Source organism: Argiope bruennichi, chromosome 4 (genome assembly GCF_947563725.1).
Source record: "Argiope bruennichi chromosome 4, qqArgBrue1.1, whole genome shotgun sequence".
In the NCBI taxonomy this organism is placed as follows: domain Eukaryota; kingdom Metazoa; phylum Arthropoda; class Arachnida; order Araneae; family Araneidae; genus Argiope; species Argiope bruennichi.
In genome coordinates this window covers 115094077-115114556 of record NC_079154.1, presented here as the reverse complement: position 1 = coordinate 115114556, position 20480 = coordinate 115094077, and the positions used below count along the sequence as shown (strand labels likewise).

At 30.2% G+C, this 20480-nt stretch overlaps 1 protein-coding gene across 1 annotated transcript in view; it reads right to left on the bottom strand.

Moving 5' to 3' along the window:
- LOC129966069 (uncharacterized) overlaps window positions 1–17274 on the bottom strand; it is a 68792-nt gene extending 51518 nt beyond the window's left edge. The window contains exon 1 of the mRNA XM_056080433.1: window positions 17186–17274. Within this exon, the coding sequence (XP_055936408.1) occupies window positions 17186–17245 (60 nt within the window). The 5' untranslated portion in view covers window positions 17246–17274. The remainder of the gene's footprint in view (window positions 1–17185) is intronic.
- Window positions 17275–20480: the final 3206 nt, after the last annotated feature.

The window sequence follows — 20480 nt, the reverse complement described above, 5'->3', positions numbered from 1 at the left end:
GTCTATTATCGAATTTTCTAAGCTTTCTTGTTTACCGAATGATTTTCATTCCAAAGGTAAATTTCAAAATAAATAATGAAAAATATTTTAAGAACTGAGCATAGCTTTTAGAATATAACTTAAAATAAAAATTAGCTTAGTTTCTTGTGGAACGAATCAGAATGAATTTTTAGAAAAGAAATAAAAATAATTAAACTGACAGAAATATAATTCGATATATTAATTCTGCGTTTATCACTTAAGAATATTGACAGGAGAACCAGTTAAATTTTAAACCTACATCAAAATATTTATGTGGATATGAAATTACTCTCAAATTATCAAACCCTTTTATGAAGAAAGGAAGCCTTGAGTTCTGCGCATGCGCTTCAACTATTAATTCTAATTTCTTACTCTTATATTCACAACATAATAGCATAACAACATAATTAACAACATAAATAACATTTCAGAGCGGAAGAAAAGAACAATAATAATAATTTTATAAATATGAAATGATAAAATTGATGAAACATTTATGATTTTGTACAATTTATAAATAAGGTAAAGCACCTTTTATATATTCTTTAATGGACTAATATAAAATGACATATGAATGAATAAACGAATAATCGAAATTTTAATAAACATCTTTGATTATTACAATTACTGCTATTAATGCAAATTCTTTTTAAAGTAATAATTTTAAAACTCTTTATTGTAATACCAATATACTACAACGATTATTCAAAACTATAGATAAATTTTAAAATTAAATACTTTTGATAAAAATAAGAAAATTCTTCCCTTATTGCATATCTTGAATGCATATTTTACCTTTCTTATTTGATTTGATTAAAAGCATTTAGTTAAAAAATTCTTTAATTGTCGTCTGACATGTTGATTGACTGTGAGTATTAGCAACAGAATTATATATCCAATTAATTTTATTTAATGGATTTTTTTCATTAATAATTATACAAAAAATAAGTATTATATAAAATATATATAAAAGTAATTTTATATAAAATATAAGTCAACTACATCTTCGTTTGAAGCAATAGATTTAATTGAAGAATGGAACAACTTCTTCTTAGTCTTTTTTTTTTTCATCATTTAATCATTGCCAAACGATTTGTTTTCTGCAAATTTATCAGTAGTAGGAAAAATGTCATCATTCTTGAAGTAAAAGTTAAGTCCTTAAATTAAAAGTTAAGTACTTACTACAAGATAAAAATTATTTTAATAAATAAATATTTTATGAACATTTGAAGTTGTCATAAATGAATTTTGAATCAAAAATTCTCTTTGCTTTGAAATGAATGTTACTGTAAATCATGACTAAATGAAGCTGTCGTAAAATCTTCAATTTATTATATCCTGAAAGATTTTTAACATATTCGTACCAAATTTCATAAAATTTTATTTATTATTTTATCATATTTCCTATGTACCGTTATAGTAAAATATTTATTTTTCAGAAAATGCATTAAAAAGTACATTAATTCATCTAAATACACTAGAAACAAATATTGTTTTCAAGATGGTTTTTATAGAATTGTCTGAAATGAAGTAATTGCTGCTGGATATATAGAAAGTTAATATAAACATTTCAAATATTATTTTCGGAGAATTTTTCGGTAAAATAAATCATTCTTCCTGTTTAATATTTTTTGGTTTCATTTTTAACTGTTGTATATTAACAAAACTACTGTATTTATTGATATCCTATTTTACATATAATATAAATAATCCTAATTTAGAATTTACAAAGTTTGGATTTTGTTTTTAGATTATGAAATAGAATCGAAATTTTTCGGGGGAAAAATATCATAAAACTAGTCAGATACGTGTAGTTAACGACACCGAGATTACAAATCAGACATTTTTTTATACAGTTTGAAGCATTATTATCACTAACTATATTAAGAGGACAGTGGACTTTCAAATAAGCAAAAATGAATGAAAATATAAAATTTTATTGTTATTGTTTCTCCAAAATATATATTTATATTCAACTAAAATAGCTTTATAAAATGTAAACTTGAAGAGCATAGAGAAAAAAAAATACTACATTTTAATTGCTTTTAAAAAATGATATTCTAGTTATATTTAAATATCTTTAAAATGTTCCATGGCTTAATTTTTGAGAAACTTAAATAAAATTGATAATAAAGATTTCGGTTAAACATTAACGGAAATCAGGGTATACATTTTATGTTTCAAGTTTTTTTTTAAGTATTTAAAAATCAATTTTAGTTAAGAAAAATCATAAAATTCTTAAGAAAGTTCTGTGCCTGTGCTTAAAAATATTTCTAAAAAAATGAACATTTAATTGGAATTACAAAATCATATACAATTTTCTTCCAAATAAATTTATATATGGTAAAAGAAAAAGATAATGGAAAAAAAAATTATAATTAAGTCGCCTGGAATATTTCGTAATTTTAAAAAAATTATGCAGCACTGAATTTTTTTTAAATAATATATTTCATTTAAAGTGTTTTTGTAACATGTTTGACGTTTATATATTTTAATGTTTATATATTTTAATGCATAAAAAATTTCATAATCCTAAGTGCCTAATAGAATCATCATCCGTTTAAAAATGAAAGTAAATATAATTTTTCATAACAGTTTCTTTTTATGTATTTATATTTACTTTCACATGAACAATATGTATTAGGAAAAAAGCATTTAGGAAAATTAATTCAGATGCAAAATCATGGATAAAATACATTCATCGAATTATTATTGAACATAAGTTCCCCGGAAATAGGCAATAAAAATTTTAATTCTGAAATTTTCATTTTGATTGAACTTTTTAATAGGAAAGTCTTAAAAAAACTCAATAAATTTATAGTCTTTTCTCCAAGAAGGAAAGTGAGGTCTCCACGAGGTTACGCTTGCTGAAGAAAGCCAGCCAAAACAACGGGCACGCAATGCAATAGCGTGCTGAATGGAAAATTATTTCCGGAAGGATTACTCTTTATGGCACTTTAATGAAAAACCCTTTAGATGTGAATTCCTTCGAAATGGCGAATAAAAACGTCTCCCACACAAAAACGAGGGAGAGCTGTACTGATTTACGCATTTTTTCCTGGAAATGGAAACTAGTTCACGTTCCACGTGAGAAGAAAACAAAAGTTGGAATGGTGAGAAAATAGCCTGATATTTAGTTTTTTTTAAGACAGTTGTTGTGTATATAGCGAATTCTGTGGTTCTAACCAACATTTTTTTTTCTAGTTATTGATCTGTGTGACATGATTATCTAATAAGAAGGGATACTCTTCTGCAACTTCTCAGGCTTTTCCGCAAGATGACCCATTCGGTATTTACTTCCTTAGAATAGGAAAAAAAAATCCAATGGACATTTCGGGCCATTTTTATATGATCGAAGAAGGTTCGGAATTTAATATGGGTGTGTATGTATGGGTAAATGGCATTGTCAGCATGAGAGCAGATAAAAAAAAGTCTCTAATAGTTAATTATAAAAAATGGATTTTTTTGTGAAAAATCGCGTTTTTCAGGAAAGACACCTGTATAATTAAGCCTCAAAAGGTTCAATCTATCGGAGAGGGACCAGTCCAATTGTGGTGGGATTGGCATGGAATAGCACAATGAAGTTCATTATACTACTCTCACAATCGCTTGGCATATGAAAAAACCATCACCAAGCCATGAACAAGAATGGTTGAAAAGAACAGTCAGCGACTTCTTTTCCAGGCAAGAAAATCCAAAGAATAATTACATTTATTAGTGAAAATAGAAATCTTTTTTTGCCTCTCTAGCTCACAACGTGTCATACTCATAAAGACTAGGGAGGGGACACCAGTTTCTTCACGTACTTTTGCTTTCATAAATATCAATAAAACAGAATGTTTCTTTGTTTCCATTAACCAAATTATTTTCTATTTTATTTTTATAATTGCAAAATCAACTACTATATCATGATAACAAGTAAACACAGAATTCATGCATTTTTTCATACATTTTATCTCCTTTCATATTATTATTCCAAATCTTTTTTTCTTTAATTTTTCGAAGTTGAAAATCCTTGTAAACTGTTTCATTTTATTATATTTCTTATATGTTTGTAAATTCTATACATAGTTATTTTTGTTTTTTCTACTGTAAATATTTCGGTATTTAATAAAATTCCCGTAACATGCCCATCAAATCGTTTACTGACCAGAATGGTTGCGGATACGAGGGTATGAGACGGCATTCTGTATAGATAAACTTAAAAAAATAAACTCTTATCTAAATATAAAATTTGATCCAAATCTTTGGAGTTGTTTATAATAAGTTATAAGATTAAAAAAAATAATCCATTTAGATTTTTAGTAAATATTAATGAACATAACAGTTGTATCTCATAACTTAAAAATTCTTGATGATTCCATTCGAATGGAAAATGAAATACATACTGCAATGTTGGTGGGAAGTATTCCTGATGTGTGTTTGATATTACAAAGCATAAGAAAATGTATAATTTATCAATACGGAAACTGAGTATCAGGCAAAAGCACCAATTCAAGGTTGGTGTGAATAAAGAGAGGGAGAAAGATAGTTTCCCCAGTGGCTGATTGTGATGCGCGAGGATAGAACCTGGGACCTTGCAGTTCGCAGCCCAGTAACATGACCACGATACAAAAGCAATTGCTCGTGTAGCGTAGCTGTTAACTGGTTTATAAGCTTTCACCACAGACTCTTCCCTCCAGTGACTCGGAGGTGAGACGAACGATATGGCTGTTGAGTGGTGATGTATCAGCTGTTGAGTCTAATGTGCCTGTACCCATTTTGAGCATTTGAGTAGCGCCAAGCGTTATGGCGAGTATGTGTGGGTGAGTGGTTGCTGATGCTGCGTCAAGTGAGTCTGACGACTTTGTGTTGCTGTGTCAAGTGAATCTGACGACTTTGGGTTGCTGAGGGTAGATATGGCGCCACAATAGCTGTACGAAGGTTGAAGGTTCATCGTCCGAAGTCACCAATGTGACGGATTGGTATGAACAAGGATCGAACCTGGGACCATGTGGTTCGCAGCCCAGTAACATGACCACAATACAAAAACAATTGATCGTGTAGCGTAGCTGTTAACTCGCTTATAAGCTTTCATCACACCTCCTTATATCAATTTTATTAAGGTGGGAAGAAATTGTTTATATATTTTTAAGCTTATATATTTTTATTCATATATTTTATTTAACCATATATATTTAATTAAGATGGGGAGAAAGATTATTTGTTAAGATACAAAAGAAAACAAATTCTTTTTGTCTTAAAAAAATATTAAAAATGCTATGTTACTAAAAAAAAACTGAGCAGTCGATATCTAGTGAAACAGAAGAGTTTTGTTTAATAACAGAGCTTGATTCGCTGTCCAAGAGAAGATCTAAGTAACAAGATAGTGTCTTTTCAAGTACGACTTCTCGAGCTTTCAACTTCATTTCAAAATTATAAATACAATTACAGACTGATAAAATCATCAATAAGCATGATTTTAACCTTTTTTATTTCATTTTCCTGTTCCTGTTGTTATGATAGCTTTCGTTTAGATCATTTTTTAAAGAACGATGAACATTCTCCAAAAATTGAAAAAGATATAACACAACTCGCATTGAAAAGATGATTCAGTAAATGAATTTTTTCATCGAAAATTGGGAAAGACAAATGTAAGAAATACCAAACTTTTTCCTGTCGAATCCTGAAATCTGTTACTGGCATATATATTATAATTTGATATAATTTCCATTCACGATATACAAAAGTAAAACAAATTTACCCGGCAGTGGGAAATGTTAAGTCAGTCTGTTGTTATGATTGTCAATCTGTTGATATATGGAGAGTTCCACTAGTTATTTGTTACGCCCCCACTACCAGCTGAAGAAGAATGTTGAAATGGACAAAAAAACTCAAATGTTATTTTTATTGGAGAAGTCAATATATCGACAACGAAACTGCCATCTTTATTCTTTAAATGAATTAAACCAGTAGATTTTAAAATTCAATTCCCGTTTTTTAAACTGAAAAAATTATAGTTCTTTTTTGTCCTCGAGAATTTAAATGTGAGCAGACTCTTGTTTTCAAGGTTAAGGTGCAGGTTTTATTTGAATAGTCAATTTAAATTTCCTGCCCAACAAATGTCATTATTATTATTCACATAATCCATTTATATCACATCCATGCTTCTCTATCAACAGTATTCAGTTTTCTCCGAATATTCAATTCACTTTGGATTTGTATTCCGATTCAATTCGCATTGTTGAACAAATTGTTCTAGTTGAAGTTAAGCATGTTTTAGACATCCAAAAGTTCGCAAAAAGCAAGATAACTGAAATTCAGATAATATATGTGCCAAAATGTTCTAATTTGAATGATTTTTTTTATAACCAACTCTTAAAAATTTTATTATGGAATTCAAATTCTATTTTTATTGTTATGAAATACTTAAAAAGATTCTATACTTGTAAATATTTTTACATGTGCTCTGCATTCATACGAATAAAAATATTCCATAATTTTTTATGATAAAATTTTATTTACTTGCACTTTATTAATTATTAATTGCTATTATTGTTACTGAGATAATTTTTTTTGCAATAATACTCTGAGATATTTCATAAATTATATAATATATATTGTAGTACATATAAGATTTCAATGTCAAATGTTTTTTCTGTGCACATATTTTTAAAAATGTGCACAGATTTGGATTCAGCAAAAATGTTTTTGTATTAGTTGAAATTTAATCGCTACCGTTAAATCAAAGTTCACATTTTAGGAGAGATGACAGAAAGTTAGGGAAATACATAATACAATAAACATAGTAGTGTAAAGTGATACCATTTAATTCATATGTTTCAGTCTTTTTCAATAACAAGGAGACATTTTGATAAATGTATGTTATATTAATAGTTTAACAGTCAGAAAAGTCAATATCCTAGGCGAGCAAGCTTGATGCCAAAAGCTGCTAGTAATAAATTAAAATTAAATTGCTAATTTAAATAAAGAATAATTGAAAGTTTTTAATTTACATATCTTCCAGATAATGGAACCGAGTAAACAGACATTTAGAAATGTTCGACTCTTTACACTTTATCTTAGTTTTATGAGCGAATCTTCCACTCTTAATTCCCAATTTTTCCCACCAATTCTAGGGATATTCAAATTTTATTTTGTTAGATCTCTGATCACGTCCGTGTAATTGGCAATGAAATAGCTGATGAAGCAGTAAAAACAGTATCCATTTTATTGCAACGACCACTTACTTATTCCAATATAAAGAAAAGTTATTTCTGTCTTATGCATTTGAAATGGTATACATTTTGGGATCGTCAGATGTAAAATCAACTACATTACATTAATCCTTAATTACCACCATTGCGTTGCTCCGATATGAGAATTCTCGATGTCAAATAAACTCGACTCCTCATTCATCAAACTTGGTTCACACATAAACATCTTTTATTTGGTGAAATGTATATTGTATGCACATCATGTAACATAGATTTTATGATTATCCATGTTTCAACTAAGTGTCATTCTTTTAATCATCATCGATTACGCGTTCTTAGAGCATTTTCAACAAATATTTGTGACTTAAGATGAGTTTGCACTCGGCCAGCAGGCAGCGCATGCGCAGAAAGGGACCGATGTATGTTTCCCACAATTTCATAAGATAAATTCATGCATTCCATACCTGGCTATAAATTGCCGATTCGGCGTCCCCAAAAAAAATTATTTCACAACGTATCGTATTAAAATAATGGGTATTTACATAGAAAAACATGTAAAATTTAAAAAAAAAAAAAGTCATCATAACTAAATTTGGAAAACTATAAAAAATGGCAAATAAAATGAAAAAAAACACAACTTCGCATCAGAAAGAACAAAGAGCAAAAAATGCTGGAATTAATCTATGATTTTTTTATTAGTAATAAGGCAATCCTTGTGACCACAAAGTACAGCACAAGGCTTACAGAAGTAAGTAGAAACAACTACATACATAGATAAAAATACGGATAAAAACAACAGAAAAAAAACAACAAAACTAATTAAAAATTGAAGCAGCAAAGGCAATAAATTTACAGAATGAAAAAAAAAATGCCATTTTGGGGTCGACAAAAACATGAAGCGGAGGTGGAAACTTAATATTACAGGCATCGAGATCCACAATAAAATCCCTTCTCCCTTCAATAAGTTTGGAGCAGTCAAAAAGCAAGTATTCGACATTTTGAACGCAACCCACGCTGCAAGAGCACAGATCAGTGTCCGATAATTAAATTTCTTGAGATAGTCACTGAAATTACCGATTCCAGTATGAAATTTTGTTAAGTGAAAATCACTGAAGAAATGCTTGTTATTTAACTGTTGAGAAATTGTGGTGAAAAATAATTCAGTTAAAGAGAAAGTTGATGAATTCTGGTACAGCTCATTCCATAAGAGAATGGTCTTTCTGTGATTTTCATTGCGAATGTGGGATTTGGGGAATTAATCTATGATAAGTGATCAGTTTTTTCACCCCAAATTCTACAAACGCATGCGCAGTAAGAAGGAAACACAATGTGTCCCGTCGGGAAAAGTACTTGCCATGGACAGAACAGTATTTTTCAGCGTTCCTAAGCATGCTTTTTTACTCGCGTTCTTATAACTCGTTGAGTGTAAACCAACTTTCAGTAGGATAACATCACCAAAGAAATCTTTTTAATTTCTTAAAGCCCAATGAGGTTTTTCTTTTTTCCCTCTCACATTCCACAGATTTTAAAATTTTTATACTCGTTGCCATCTCTTATGCAGGATTTTCATGCATTTAAGTCCACGTTTCATTTTGACGTTTTGAATTTTACTACTTATTCTTGCATCCAACCATATGATTGATGCAACATGACCAAATGTAGTTCTTGCACAATAAAGCCCAAAATGACCGACCAGTTCTTCACGTATATACCATAAATACTTAAATTAGAGATATACTTTAAACTACTATTAAATTGATGTTCTTTTAAACGGCTTGTGACCGAAATTTGCCTTTTTCTAAGAGCAAATAAAAATTCTAAATGTATTCGAAATTGTTCAAGCTGCAATTTTTTCTATTTAGAAATCATGAAATTATTAATCCCGAATATTTCCTTTAAGTATTTCTAAGAAAAACAGATTTCAATATTTTTTTTAACGTTGGACTTATGTATACTAACATAATTTCAGCAGATAAATTTTATTTAATACACGATTAATACTATAACAGGTTTTTTCCATATGGAGTTTATCAAATTATTATTTTACGAAATTTTTTCGTCGAATTTTAAGTAAGAAAATATATTGTAGAATTAATTTTTTTACAGCCTATTTTTTTAACTTCCTGATACTATTCATAATTTACTGTAATGCAAATATTTATTACAGAATCAAACAAGTCGATTTACTAACGTTTTGAAAAAAAAGTAGCCCCAACGTGCCAGATAGTCTGAGACTTTCACATAATTTCTTTACTCGGATGTTTTAAATTAATTCTAATTGTGCTTTAAAACCCTTATAGTGACCTAATATTAGATTAAATTTGTTTATTTATTTAAAAATTATTCTCATAATAGTCCAGACAGAATAATAATCGAAATACAAAACTGGAGCAAGTTGCCAATTTTTGTTGAATGCAACAATGAAAACATTAAATTATTCCAAATTAACTCTTCCGCAGTTAAATGTCTTTTAATAATACTTCCTCTTCGTCTTCTGAAATGCTTGATCATTCTAAATTGCTAGAACATCAACCAAACAATGTTTCTTTCATTTCTGAATATTTATCGAATGCGAAAAGCGCATACATTTATTTCCCTATTACTAAAGATACTTCCAGAAACATTGTATACAACTCTCAGGAAGTTGAAGGCTTTCAGAAGTAGAAAGAAAGCAGAATAATAAGTGGGTTACGTGTGAAAATTGAGGAAGTAGCGAAATTCGAGCGTTTTAAGAAATAACTTTGTGGTATTTTCTAAAGCTGGGCATTCATAACAATGCGATTCGGAAACGTGACTTATTTGCCTGATAGGTAAGTCAGACATCGTGCCGCTTGCAATCCATACGTTTTGGTTAATTCCCTCTTTATGGGAGCAGCTGGTTCACTTGGAATATTGCAGTTTTTTTAGGTTAATTTAATCGCCTTGAAATTTGCATTTTTTTCTGAAACCGGAAATATTTCAAAAATCAATTCAAAAGAAGGTTAGACGAATTTTGTAGAATTAGACATCTACAAAAGAAAATAAACTGTCGAAAGGTTTATTTCCTTGATTTTATCATGCACTAATAAAACACGTTGCTTCTTATGTGTCGCCACATCATAATACAGTCAATAGCTAATCAGGTGTTTAGGCTCAATCTCCTTTCATAAATTGGAACTGAAATTTGATATTCAAATCAACAAAATTCATGTCAATACTGCATACTAACTTTTGTTTATCAAATGTGTTATCCATTTGTTATTATTATTATCATGCTCGCATAGACAAATAGACTCATTGATGGATTTTGCTTTAAATTTAAAGACTGTAATGACAGAAAGAATTTTTTTTATAATTCTTGTGTTTAGACTGATAGTACATAATGAATTGTATATGTCTAATTTATTTCGTATTTCAGCAAAAGCATCCACAGATATATAGACACAATTCCTATTTACAATTTCCTCAGAAGGGGAATGCAAGTCCGATTTCTTAACTTCTTCATTCTATTCGCATACAAAGGAGAAATAAAATAACATTTAATTGGCGTATATATAACAGATGAGGTACAATTATTAGAATTTTTAGCTTAACTCCAGTGCAAAATAAGCTGCGCCAAACATAAGTTTTATTAAAAGATTTAAAAAAATCAGTTTGTAAATATACAAAATAATAATAAAATAAAATAAATAAGGGAGACCAAGGCTATTTCTAACAAGTGCAAGATATAATATACACTTTACGTTGCGGCTTTTAAGTCTTTTTATTCAGAATTTTCTATAAATATGATTTTTTATGACAGGTCCTATTACATCAGTATAATTGATACGCAGTCGAAATAAGTAATGATGGGTCGTGAATATGTGCTCCTTTTTAGCTAGTTAATGCAGATAAAAAATATTTAACAAGCTTTGATTTAAGATGAATTAGTGATTCGGTTAAAAAATATTTTTGCTTAGTTTGCCTATATACTAAGTTTTTTGAAAAAAAAATTATTTTCAGCTTTTTTTTTTCTAATCGTAATATTTTTTTCTATTTATCAACAAAAAGTTTCAAAACTATGTGGGTAAATTGACACAAATTCCCGGGACCAACTACAACATATTACAGTTTGTCCCGACATATGAAACATATCACAGAAGAAAGCAACATATTAAGTAATGGGGCCTTTCTAATCACACAAGTTTTAACTTATTACAATTTATCTACATTTGTGATGATTGACTTTCTGCTTTAAATATTAGCATGGACTTCCAAAGAAAATATCTCTTCGTAGGAATTCACTTTGAAAAGAATTAAAAGGCATACTCAATATTTTTTTTAAAAAAATTGACTTTCCTAAGCGACCCATCCGAAAAAGAAGAAATGGAAAAAGAAAATGGTGACATAGGCAATAAGGTGGAAAAAACAAGAAAAAAGAATAAGGGGAAATGAAAAAAATTTTTTAAAAAAATCTCCATTGAGAAAATAAAAGAAAATAAGATGAAGAAGAGAATTTTGAACTAACCTACAAATTTTTAAAAAGAAAATTGTTTTTGCTCCATTTTGCAACAACTCTGGTGATGTTATAGCCTATTACATTAATCAACGTTGAGGTCATTTTAGGACTGACCAAATCATTTTAAACAGTGTTCAAATGATGAGGATCGCACTTGAGCTCTTTCAATAACTTTTCGAGTCAAACCATAGGGAATGCTTTTGGCCCTGGCAGATTTAAAGTACACCAATCCATTTGCACGATGGATCTTCGGTGAAACGAATTTCTTCCCACGGCATTCCTGCCTCGGTTCTAAGACATTAAAAACAGACCACCGTACCTCGCAATTCATAAGAAAGAAAACGGATTTAATATTAATTTGTAAAATTTGAGAACAAAATGTGTGCTATAGGAACATACTACAATTCTGATGCAGACTCATTTTTAAGTTGATCGGTTGAATTATTTTATCTTTATTTTAATGTAAATCGCTTGATAACATTTATTGTCACTATTCTAAGTGATAATAATCGCCAAATGCCTTGTGCATTTATTTAATAAAATAATAATAAGAAGAAAATGATTTTTATTTTTGCTGTTTTTATTGTTACAGTTTGCACCATACCCAAGGCAAGTTGCAACAGTCGACTTGTTTTGAAAAAATATTTCTGGAGCTAAAATCAGCAAAATTTTTGAATGTTTTTTCATGCATATTATGAATAAATAATTATGCTATTAAAAGAGTAATTATATTCAAAAAATCGCCCGCAATTATCGCCAAGGATTTTTTTTTTTTTTTACAATTATTTCTCTAATTTGTACTACTATCATAAATGTGAAAGTTTGGATGGATGGATGGATGTTAGTCAATCACGCCAGAACGGCTGAACGGAATTGGATGAAATTTAGCACAGATATAGATTATAGTCTGGAATAGGACATAGGCTACTATCTGTTCCGGTTAATTGAGTGGTTAATTTTTTATTAATTAAAAACTAACTTTCCCATCAAAAATCGCCAAATGAGTAAAGCTTCAGTGTTTTTTCCCCCCACGCCAATGAGATTAGGCTTAACATGATTTTGACTATTAGTTCAAACGATTCTGTTTATTTTCTTAGTGTTCGATACATTTAAAATTAAACATTGTTAATGAATCAATCATTCGGATTCCTTCTGAAGTACTTTTGAATTAAAATAAAACAGAATAAAGGAAATTAAAAATCAATCATCTATATTGCGTTACCCCAACTGGCGTAGAAAATTCATACATTTGTGTTGCCCCAAGTGGCGTTGAAAATTCACGCATGCGCATGAGTAACAAAAGATAAGGCCATTGATGCTATAAATTCCAATCTATTTCCACGCGTACGAAGTCGCGGGTAAAAGCTAGTATTGAATAGATAAGAATGGTAATTCTAAGATCAATGGTGAATATTGGTTATTACAACGCATCCTAGAATTATCAGCACCAATACCTTATAGTGATACAGCACATTAATAATTGTTTGAATACTTATTCTGTATTCGATATTTTTGACAAAATTTAATTCTTAACCCAACATCAGCAATATCAGAACACGGCATGCTCGTTCTAGAGTTAGCAAACTATGCATTAAAACCATTGTAATAACCGCCGCCAAAATAATAATAAATTAACGAAGTTTTGTCACTTTTATGGAGACATTTGATCACGCAAATAATCTACTGTACATTTTAAACCTTTTTGCTGAGTAGATTGGCGTGGATTTAAGAAAATTAAAGAAGATTCGATTCATTTGTCTTTATATCATTTTTAAAACTTGCCTTTTAGTATATAGAAGCGATATCGTGTACGCAAAAAAAATGTACTAGATATCATCGCAACGTGCATAACGATTGTATAAACATAATACTTGAAATAATAAACAGTAATGTTGTAAATACTTCATGAACTTCAAAATATTTTTAAAAATTTACTAACATTCGAGAAATGTACGGAAATCGGTATCAATAAAAGACGAACCTCTTAAATTTTGAAAATGGCGTACAAATTGTTTTTAAGCAAAAATATCCTCCAGTTCTTGATAAAACTTAATATTATTAATTATTTTTTTAATTAATTTTTCAAATTTAATCAAAATTTTGATCCGTTTTCAAATAGAAAATAATTAAAATTTTGAAAAGTTCCTTCTTTATGAGTATCTTTAATTCAATAAGTAACAACATGTTAGACTTGGTAGCTGTAGCATCAACCGATTTAGCCTGTATAGCGTTATGGAAGCACATGGCATGAAGCAATTTACAGATAGTATGCTAACTTATTAACATCATCATAATAAAAGATTATAAATTTTCAAGAAAAAGGTCAAGTTACGAAAAGAAAAACACTGTCAACTTGTGATAGGGGAATATTCAATGACTGATATACAACCATGATAACTTTTATTTATATTAAGATTAAAATATCAGTCGTGTAAAAATTAAAGTACCGATTTTATATTAACATTCATATTTAACTTAACTTTTACTATCTATGATATAAATTAAAAAGTACCAAGTTCTCGAAAAATCCAAATTTTGCGATTTTTTTTAAATTTTATTTCATTCGGATACAATTTGCAATCAAAGCTACTAAATAGTTTCAATGCGTTGATACCAAATAATGCGTTTATATATTTGAAAAAAAAATCGGAGCTTCATCGCTCTCTCTCTCTCTCTTTTTTTTTCAAATATTTCAAAACTTTCTTTATAAACTATTCTTTGAATTTTTCATTCCTTTCTTTTAATTAAGATTCCTTCATTTCAATTTGATATCCCTAAAACTTTCTCGCGTATTCTCTAATAAAGATGTTATCCTCCTCATCCGCATAAAATCACGGGGTCTTAGCCAAGGACATGAAGGAATGACCCGAATAATAAGATTTTTATTTTTAAAGTCGAACGCATGAGAGTTCTGTACTTCGCAGTATGCTAAAGAAATCTCCAGTTCTTTTGTATTAATTAAAAGCATTGGCGAACAAGTTATGAAATGTCCATCTTTGGCGTGAATCTAACATTTTTACTGAATCTAATGCGCGAAGTTTGGCGATTTGAGGAGAGGGCTATTAATCGCTATCATACAGTTTAACACACAAATAATAGAAAATTGAATAGGTAACTTGAACACCTTTTCTCCAACACACTGAAATCAAAATCTGACGCAGAATTATAGCTGCAATCACAAAAAACACATATTAAATTTCAGTTATTTAAAAAAGTTATTGCATTTGTGTACTGTGTTTCTGTTATTGCATTTGCATGTATGCAAAAATGTAAAATTTTGGCGTCATGTCTCTATACAACATTTCATATCTCTAGTTCAAAGTGCTTTTGAATTATCATGTGCGCATACAAATAAACATAATTCCATAAATGCATTTTTCAAACTCAGAGATGTATGAAAGTGGAGATCCGTCAAAATCTTGAATTCAAATTTTTCGACGTTTACAATACTTTTTCTTTGTATATTTCGAAAAAGTGAAAGCTGGAGCTGTTACTTACTCTATGAGAAGTAATTAATGTGCTTATTGTACCAGAAAAAATAGTATATTTCTCGAAAAGTAACAAAATATTACATTTTTAGATTTAAAATATTGCCATTATATTGACATACCAAGATTTGTTTAATAACAAATTTTCATCTCATATCCATCTAATATCCTTTCAAAATCAACGTTTTTAACCTTATACTAAACTATAATTGATGGATTTATCACAATTTTAACTAATATTATTCTTAAAACCCTGCAGCATTGTAAACTTTTTGCCCTCCTACATTAATCTCTTGAATGCTTTATTTTCTACAGCATAATTACATTTTACTCTATCATTCTGATTGAATTCAGAGTTCATGAAGTTCTTAAAATGTTTATGAATATCCTGCAATTTTCAAATGAAATTAAAATATCACTAGAGGACTTAACTATAATTTACAAGCTTAGAAATACGAACATTGAAGTTCATATAACCCACAGAAAGATAAGTTAATCAGTAATCTTACAAATTATTTTCAAATAAATATCTTATAACACAAAGACCTTACAATTAAAATGTGTAATTGTTGCTTAATTAAGTGAGAATAATAGGTCTATATCATAGGAAATGTTACAATTTTCTAATCAGACAGTACCGTAATGTTCAAACAAGTGTCAGTGGGAGTCTTCTTCTGTCGAATTTCTTATATAAATATATAATATGATGTGTTTTTATACTTCATATTAAAGTGTTATAAGCATTTGTATTTTTCCCTTTTGACAAAAATCTTAAAATTTCATACATATTCACAATATTGATGGCAACACCATATCATAGAGCAATGATCATTTTTCTTGTTTGTTTGTTTTTTTGTTTTGTTTTTTTTCCCCCGGTTGTCGGGTTCACAAACTCCCGAAGAGATAGCCAAATAAGTAGTAGTGTTTAAAAAATCTGTACAGATTTACAATTCTGACGATGCTTCATCTTTCTAAGTTATTGCGTTTTTTAATCAATGTAAGCAATGCACATCGACGAATTAACACGGAAATTTTCCATTGAAAGATTTAATCCAAAATACAGAAATCTAAAACTTTATATTAAAGCAAACCAAATTTCATTATTTCTTATTTATTGCATTTTTGTATCATGATATTCACAGCAAGGTCGGAGTGAATCTTCCAGGGAGGTTTCAGCAAAATATATCTCAGATCACCCCCTTTTTTTTTTTTTCTGCTCCAATTTTTCAAGCTACTCAGAATTTTTGTGGATTTTAATCTTAATCTCAAAATAAGCAATTTCACAAGCAAATTTCGATAAGTTGAAGCAGAAAAGCATTTCATTTCAGTTCACAATTTTAAAAGAGTTCATTTTAGTATATCTCGCCTATAAAAGATGCAAAATTAAAACTTAAAAGTAATTTGAAAAAAAAATAATAAGATTTAATACAGTTTAAATATTATTTAATTATATTATCAGACATTTTTAAATTGTAAAGCAACATATTTTTTGGAATTATTAAACAATGTAAAATAATATTTGCAAAATGCAATCAATAGGAATATTGTGAGAATATTCCTATAGGAATATTGTGAAAATAATACTATAAATTTTAATACTTGCCATTATTTCAACAAGTTCAAGTGCATGATCTTTGTAAATTATATGAAAGCACAAAAATAAATCACACTGAAAATATTGCAGAAAAACTTTAGGGCTTCGGAAAGGGGAGGAAAATTTGCGAGATCCTTAGGCAGTTAGCTACTTTATCTATTTATTACCTTTCCTTGATTCACATATAGATAGAATGACATGATACCTAAAATGAGCTTTTCGGTTTCAGGGAGATCTAAAACACAGAGATTCATTGAAGTCTCAAGGTCGAATTTTTCCGTCGATTCTCTTGATGTTCGAGGAAGCAAAAATTATCGTTTGACAAAAAAAGAATCAATCTTAGTTTAAAATAAACAGCATAAAAAGCTGGAGCAGCTGCCCTCAGAAAGAACCCAAAGCACGTACTCACCGCTATCACAACAGTTATCCGAGCTATTCCTCTGCTCCCCATCGCTGTCGTCTTCCTCATTGAACGCAGCACATGTTCCCCGACTCCCATTCGTGGATCAACTGAGACGCCGAGCACTTTCTCCGAGTGCCTGGACCCTGCAGGAAACAGGGACAACGCCTCTCGATACGCAGAGCTGGCCAAACGGAACAAAACGATTTCTCGGGGAGGGGTCATCCACATGACAACCCCATCCGAAAGTGTGTTAGTGCGGCCATGACGCAATCGCTCGTGTGAAAGTGCCTCCGTGGAAAAAGTAAATAAAAAAACAGCTCCTATTTTGTTTGTTGTGACCATCTTATTGTTTTTTTTTCCTATGTGACAGCAGAGATTTTAGTGATATCAGTGAGCAGGGCTGGTCACCTCCATAAAAGGGACCAAGCGCCAAAATTCTTTGGAGCCTCGATAATATTTTTTTGCAAAGGCAAAAATAAAAGGCTTTTAAATAACCGTGATCATATTGAAATTGTATTTATCTAAATATGCTTATTAGATAAATACAATTACATATAGAATGACATTCGTAGGAAAGGACATATAGCTTTTTGAAACATTTATGGTACATAGCATCATAATTAGCAAAAATTTATCATTCATTGTTGGCCACAGTGGAAGAGAACATGCCCTTATATGTGGCTCCCTTTTATTCTATTGAATGACCCTCAAAGATTTTCCTTACATCCACAGAAGATAAAAATTCAACATAGATTTTCCCAAATGCATGAAAGAATATTATAGAATATTATCATCCATAAACAAAACAAATCAGCAAATTTGATCATTTGTAATTATCTTAAAGACACGACTATATTTTTGTAGCATTCCTAGACAATAACATTATATTATGTCCTTTTACAGCAATGGAATTTGTGCTATAGGCTCATTAGAAACTATGGGTTTAGTTGACTGAAAAGTGAACATTTAGATCATAGAACTCCCTCAGATCGTGGGATCTGTAGGTATTGTACCGCATGACCCCCCCCCCTTTTTTTATGGTCGCTCTGTCGATGAGCAGCCTTAACGACGCCATGTAATTCTTGGCAAGCAATTGATTATATTTGGATCTTTTTCTGTTCTTGAAATAATTTTTCGTACGTTTCTATAAAAACTTGATGCGACTTTTTTAGTCCGCCTCTAGACTAGAGGGTTAAGGTATCACAGATGAAAATGAATCACAAGCAGAAGGGTTTCTTCCTTTGATTAGTCAATATTTGGTAGACTGATATGCACTTTAGCAACAAGCAATTTTTTTGCTACAGCTTCCAGTAGATTTTCTAAATCATCCTTCAAGTGGTTCCAAAATGTGTATACTGATTCCCTATGGAAATTCTCTAAAGAGGCAGCTTGCTCCCATTTATTGGAGTTAAGTCTGACTTCTGTGTCATATTTACTTAGCCACCAGAGCATACGAACGATTTGTTCTTGACAAATCATTAGACAAAAAAAATGCAAGGGAAGCAAAGGTGGTACGAAGAACATTGATAGAGCAGACATACCTTACACCGAGCAAAAATGTCGGATATATAATTAGAAACATTTTTGTTTCACATTATCATCAGAAATAAGTGTTCCTCCTATCAGAGATATGTGTACCATTAATCACTTAGCTGATATTTTGTGCCACTATTTATTTACCTGAAGCAAATCAAATGTGTGCTCTGAACTTAACATACCACAAAACGGCTTTGGGCTTTAGAAGATACCAGATTCTGCTTTTAGAATGAGTCTTTCACACACTGCTGATACATTAAGAAGAATATGAATCTTCACATATTATGCTGCTTTCCTTAAAATTGCATCACAGCTTTTAGTCTTTTGTTAAAAGCTGTATCAAGAAAAGTTGAGCAGACTAGGCACTTGCCCAAATTTAGCAACTCTTTTCTGCATCTTAACATTAAATTGTGTATATTGTTACGAATTTGTAACATTTTTTTTTCTCATGGCAGTTAATTTCATTGCAAGGAGAGTAATTTTAAAAAAAATATTTTAATAGATGCCAGGTAAATGATCCCTGACTTGATGATGATGCCGTGTCCGCGTTACCACAGAAAGGGGGTGCAGTAGCTTCTGAGGGTAAAGATCCCTGAGCACCCGAGGGTAGAAGTCTGACTTCTAGCTCATGAAACTCACACACATTTGCTTGCACAACCCCTTTTTACAGGGGGGCACATTCACACACCTCAGAGATAGAACACAGATGAAGAACAACCATGCCCGAACCGCGATTCGAACCCAGGACGCCCAGATCACGAGGAAGACACGCTTCCCCTATGCCAGTACGTCGGCGATCCCAGACTTCAATGAAACATATGAGGATCATTTGGCTACTTGGCACCAAATTTATGATTTTTGTATCAAAAATGAATGTTTCTGAATATTTTTGGGGCTATCTCCATTAGGATTCAGGTTCCAACATTTGATCTTGAATATTCGATGCATTGTCACAGGAGGTTGTAAAAGGCGCACAGGCGAGAGGACTAGTCGAATTGATAGAAGAGGTAGTTGAGTCAAATCTCTCCTTGGAGTATTAATCTCCAATAAGTTCTCTTTGAGCGCTTTGTACTATTGTTATTGTTTAATAATAATTTGCTGCTTATATGCTGTTGTTAACTGTAAATACTGTTCTTTTCTACTATTCAACTGTATTCTACTACTGTGTATATGTGTTGTCGTGTAGAATAAAGCATCATCACACACACACACCCTTATGTAAACTGTTTTCACTGTCCACCCACCCACCAGAGTTTTCCGTAACAGTATAATAAATTAACAGCAAATTTTATATATTACAAATTTATATTAAACTATATCTGTATATCCCAATTTATTGTTATTAACATTGTAGATTTAAAATATAATTCTGTAATCTGATAAATGTGAACATTTGTGTGTTCATTTCATTGTCGTATTTTCAACTAAGTAGCTCCCTGCACCACTAGGTTGAGAGAGGCTTGTAAGTGGACCAATCAAAAAACTTTTTTTTTTCTTTACTGCCAAATAAATAAGTTTGCAAAAATTATAAATTCAATTAATTATAAAATATCTGGATCATATTAACCCTTTATTGGACATAGTTGATCAGACTTTCTATGTGTTTCATTACATTCTTTTAATTATTATGATATGTGTATACATCAAGCGTCTCCTTCAATGATATGAGATACAAATGGGGATGTTGGAATTTCTAGTCATGAGAGATAAATAAAAACAAATGCATCTTCACAAAATTATAAAATAAAAGAAAGTTTAATCTAAA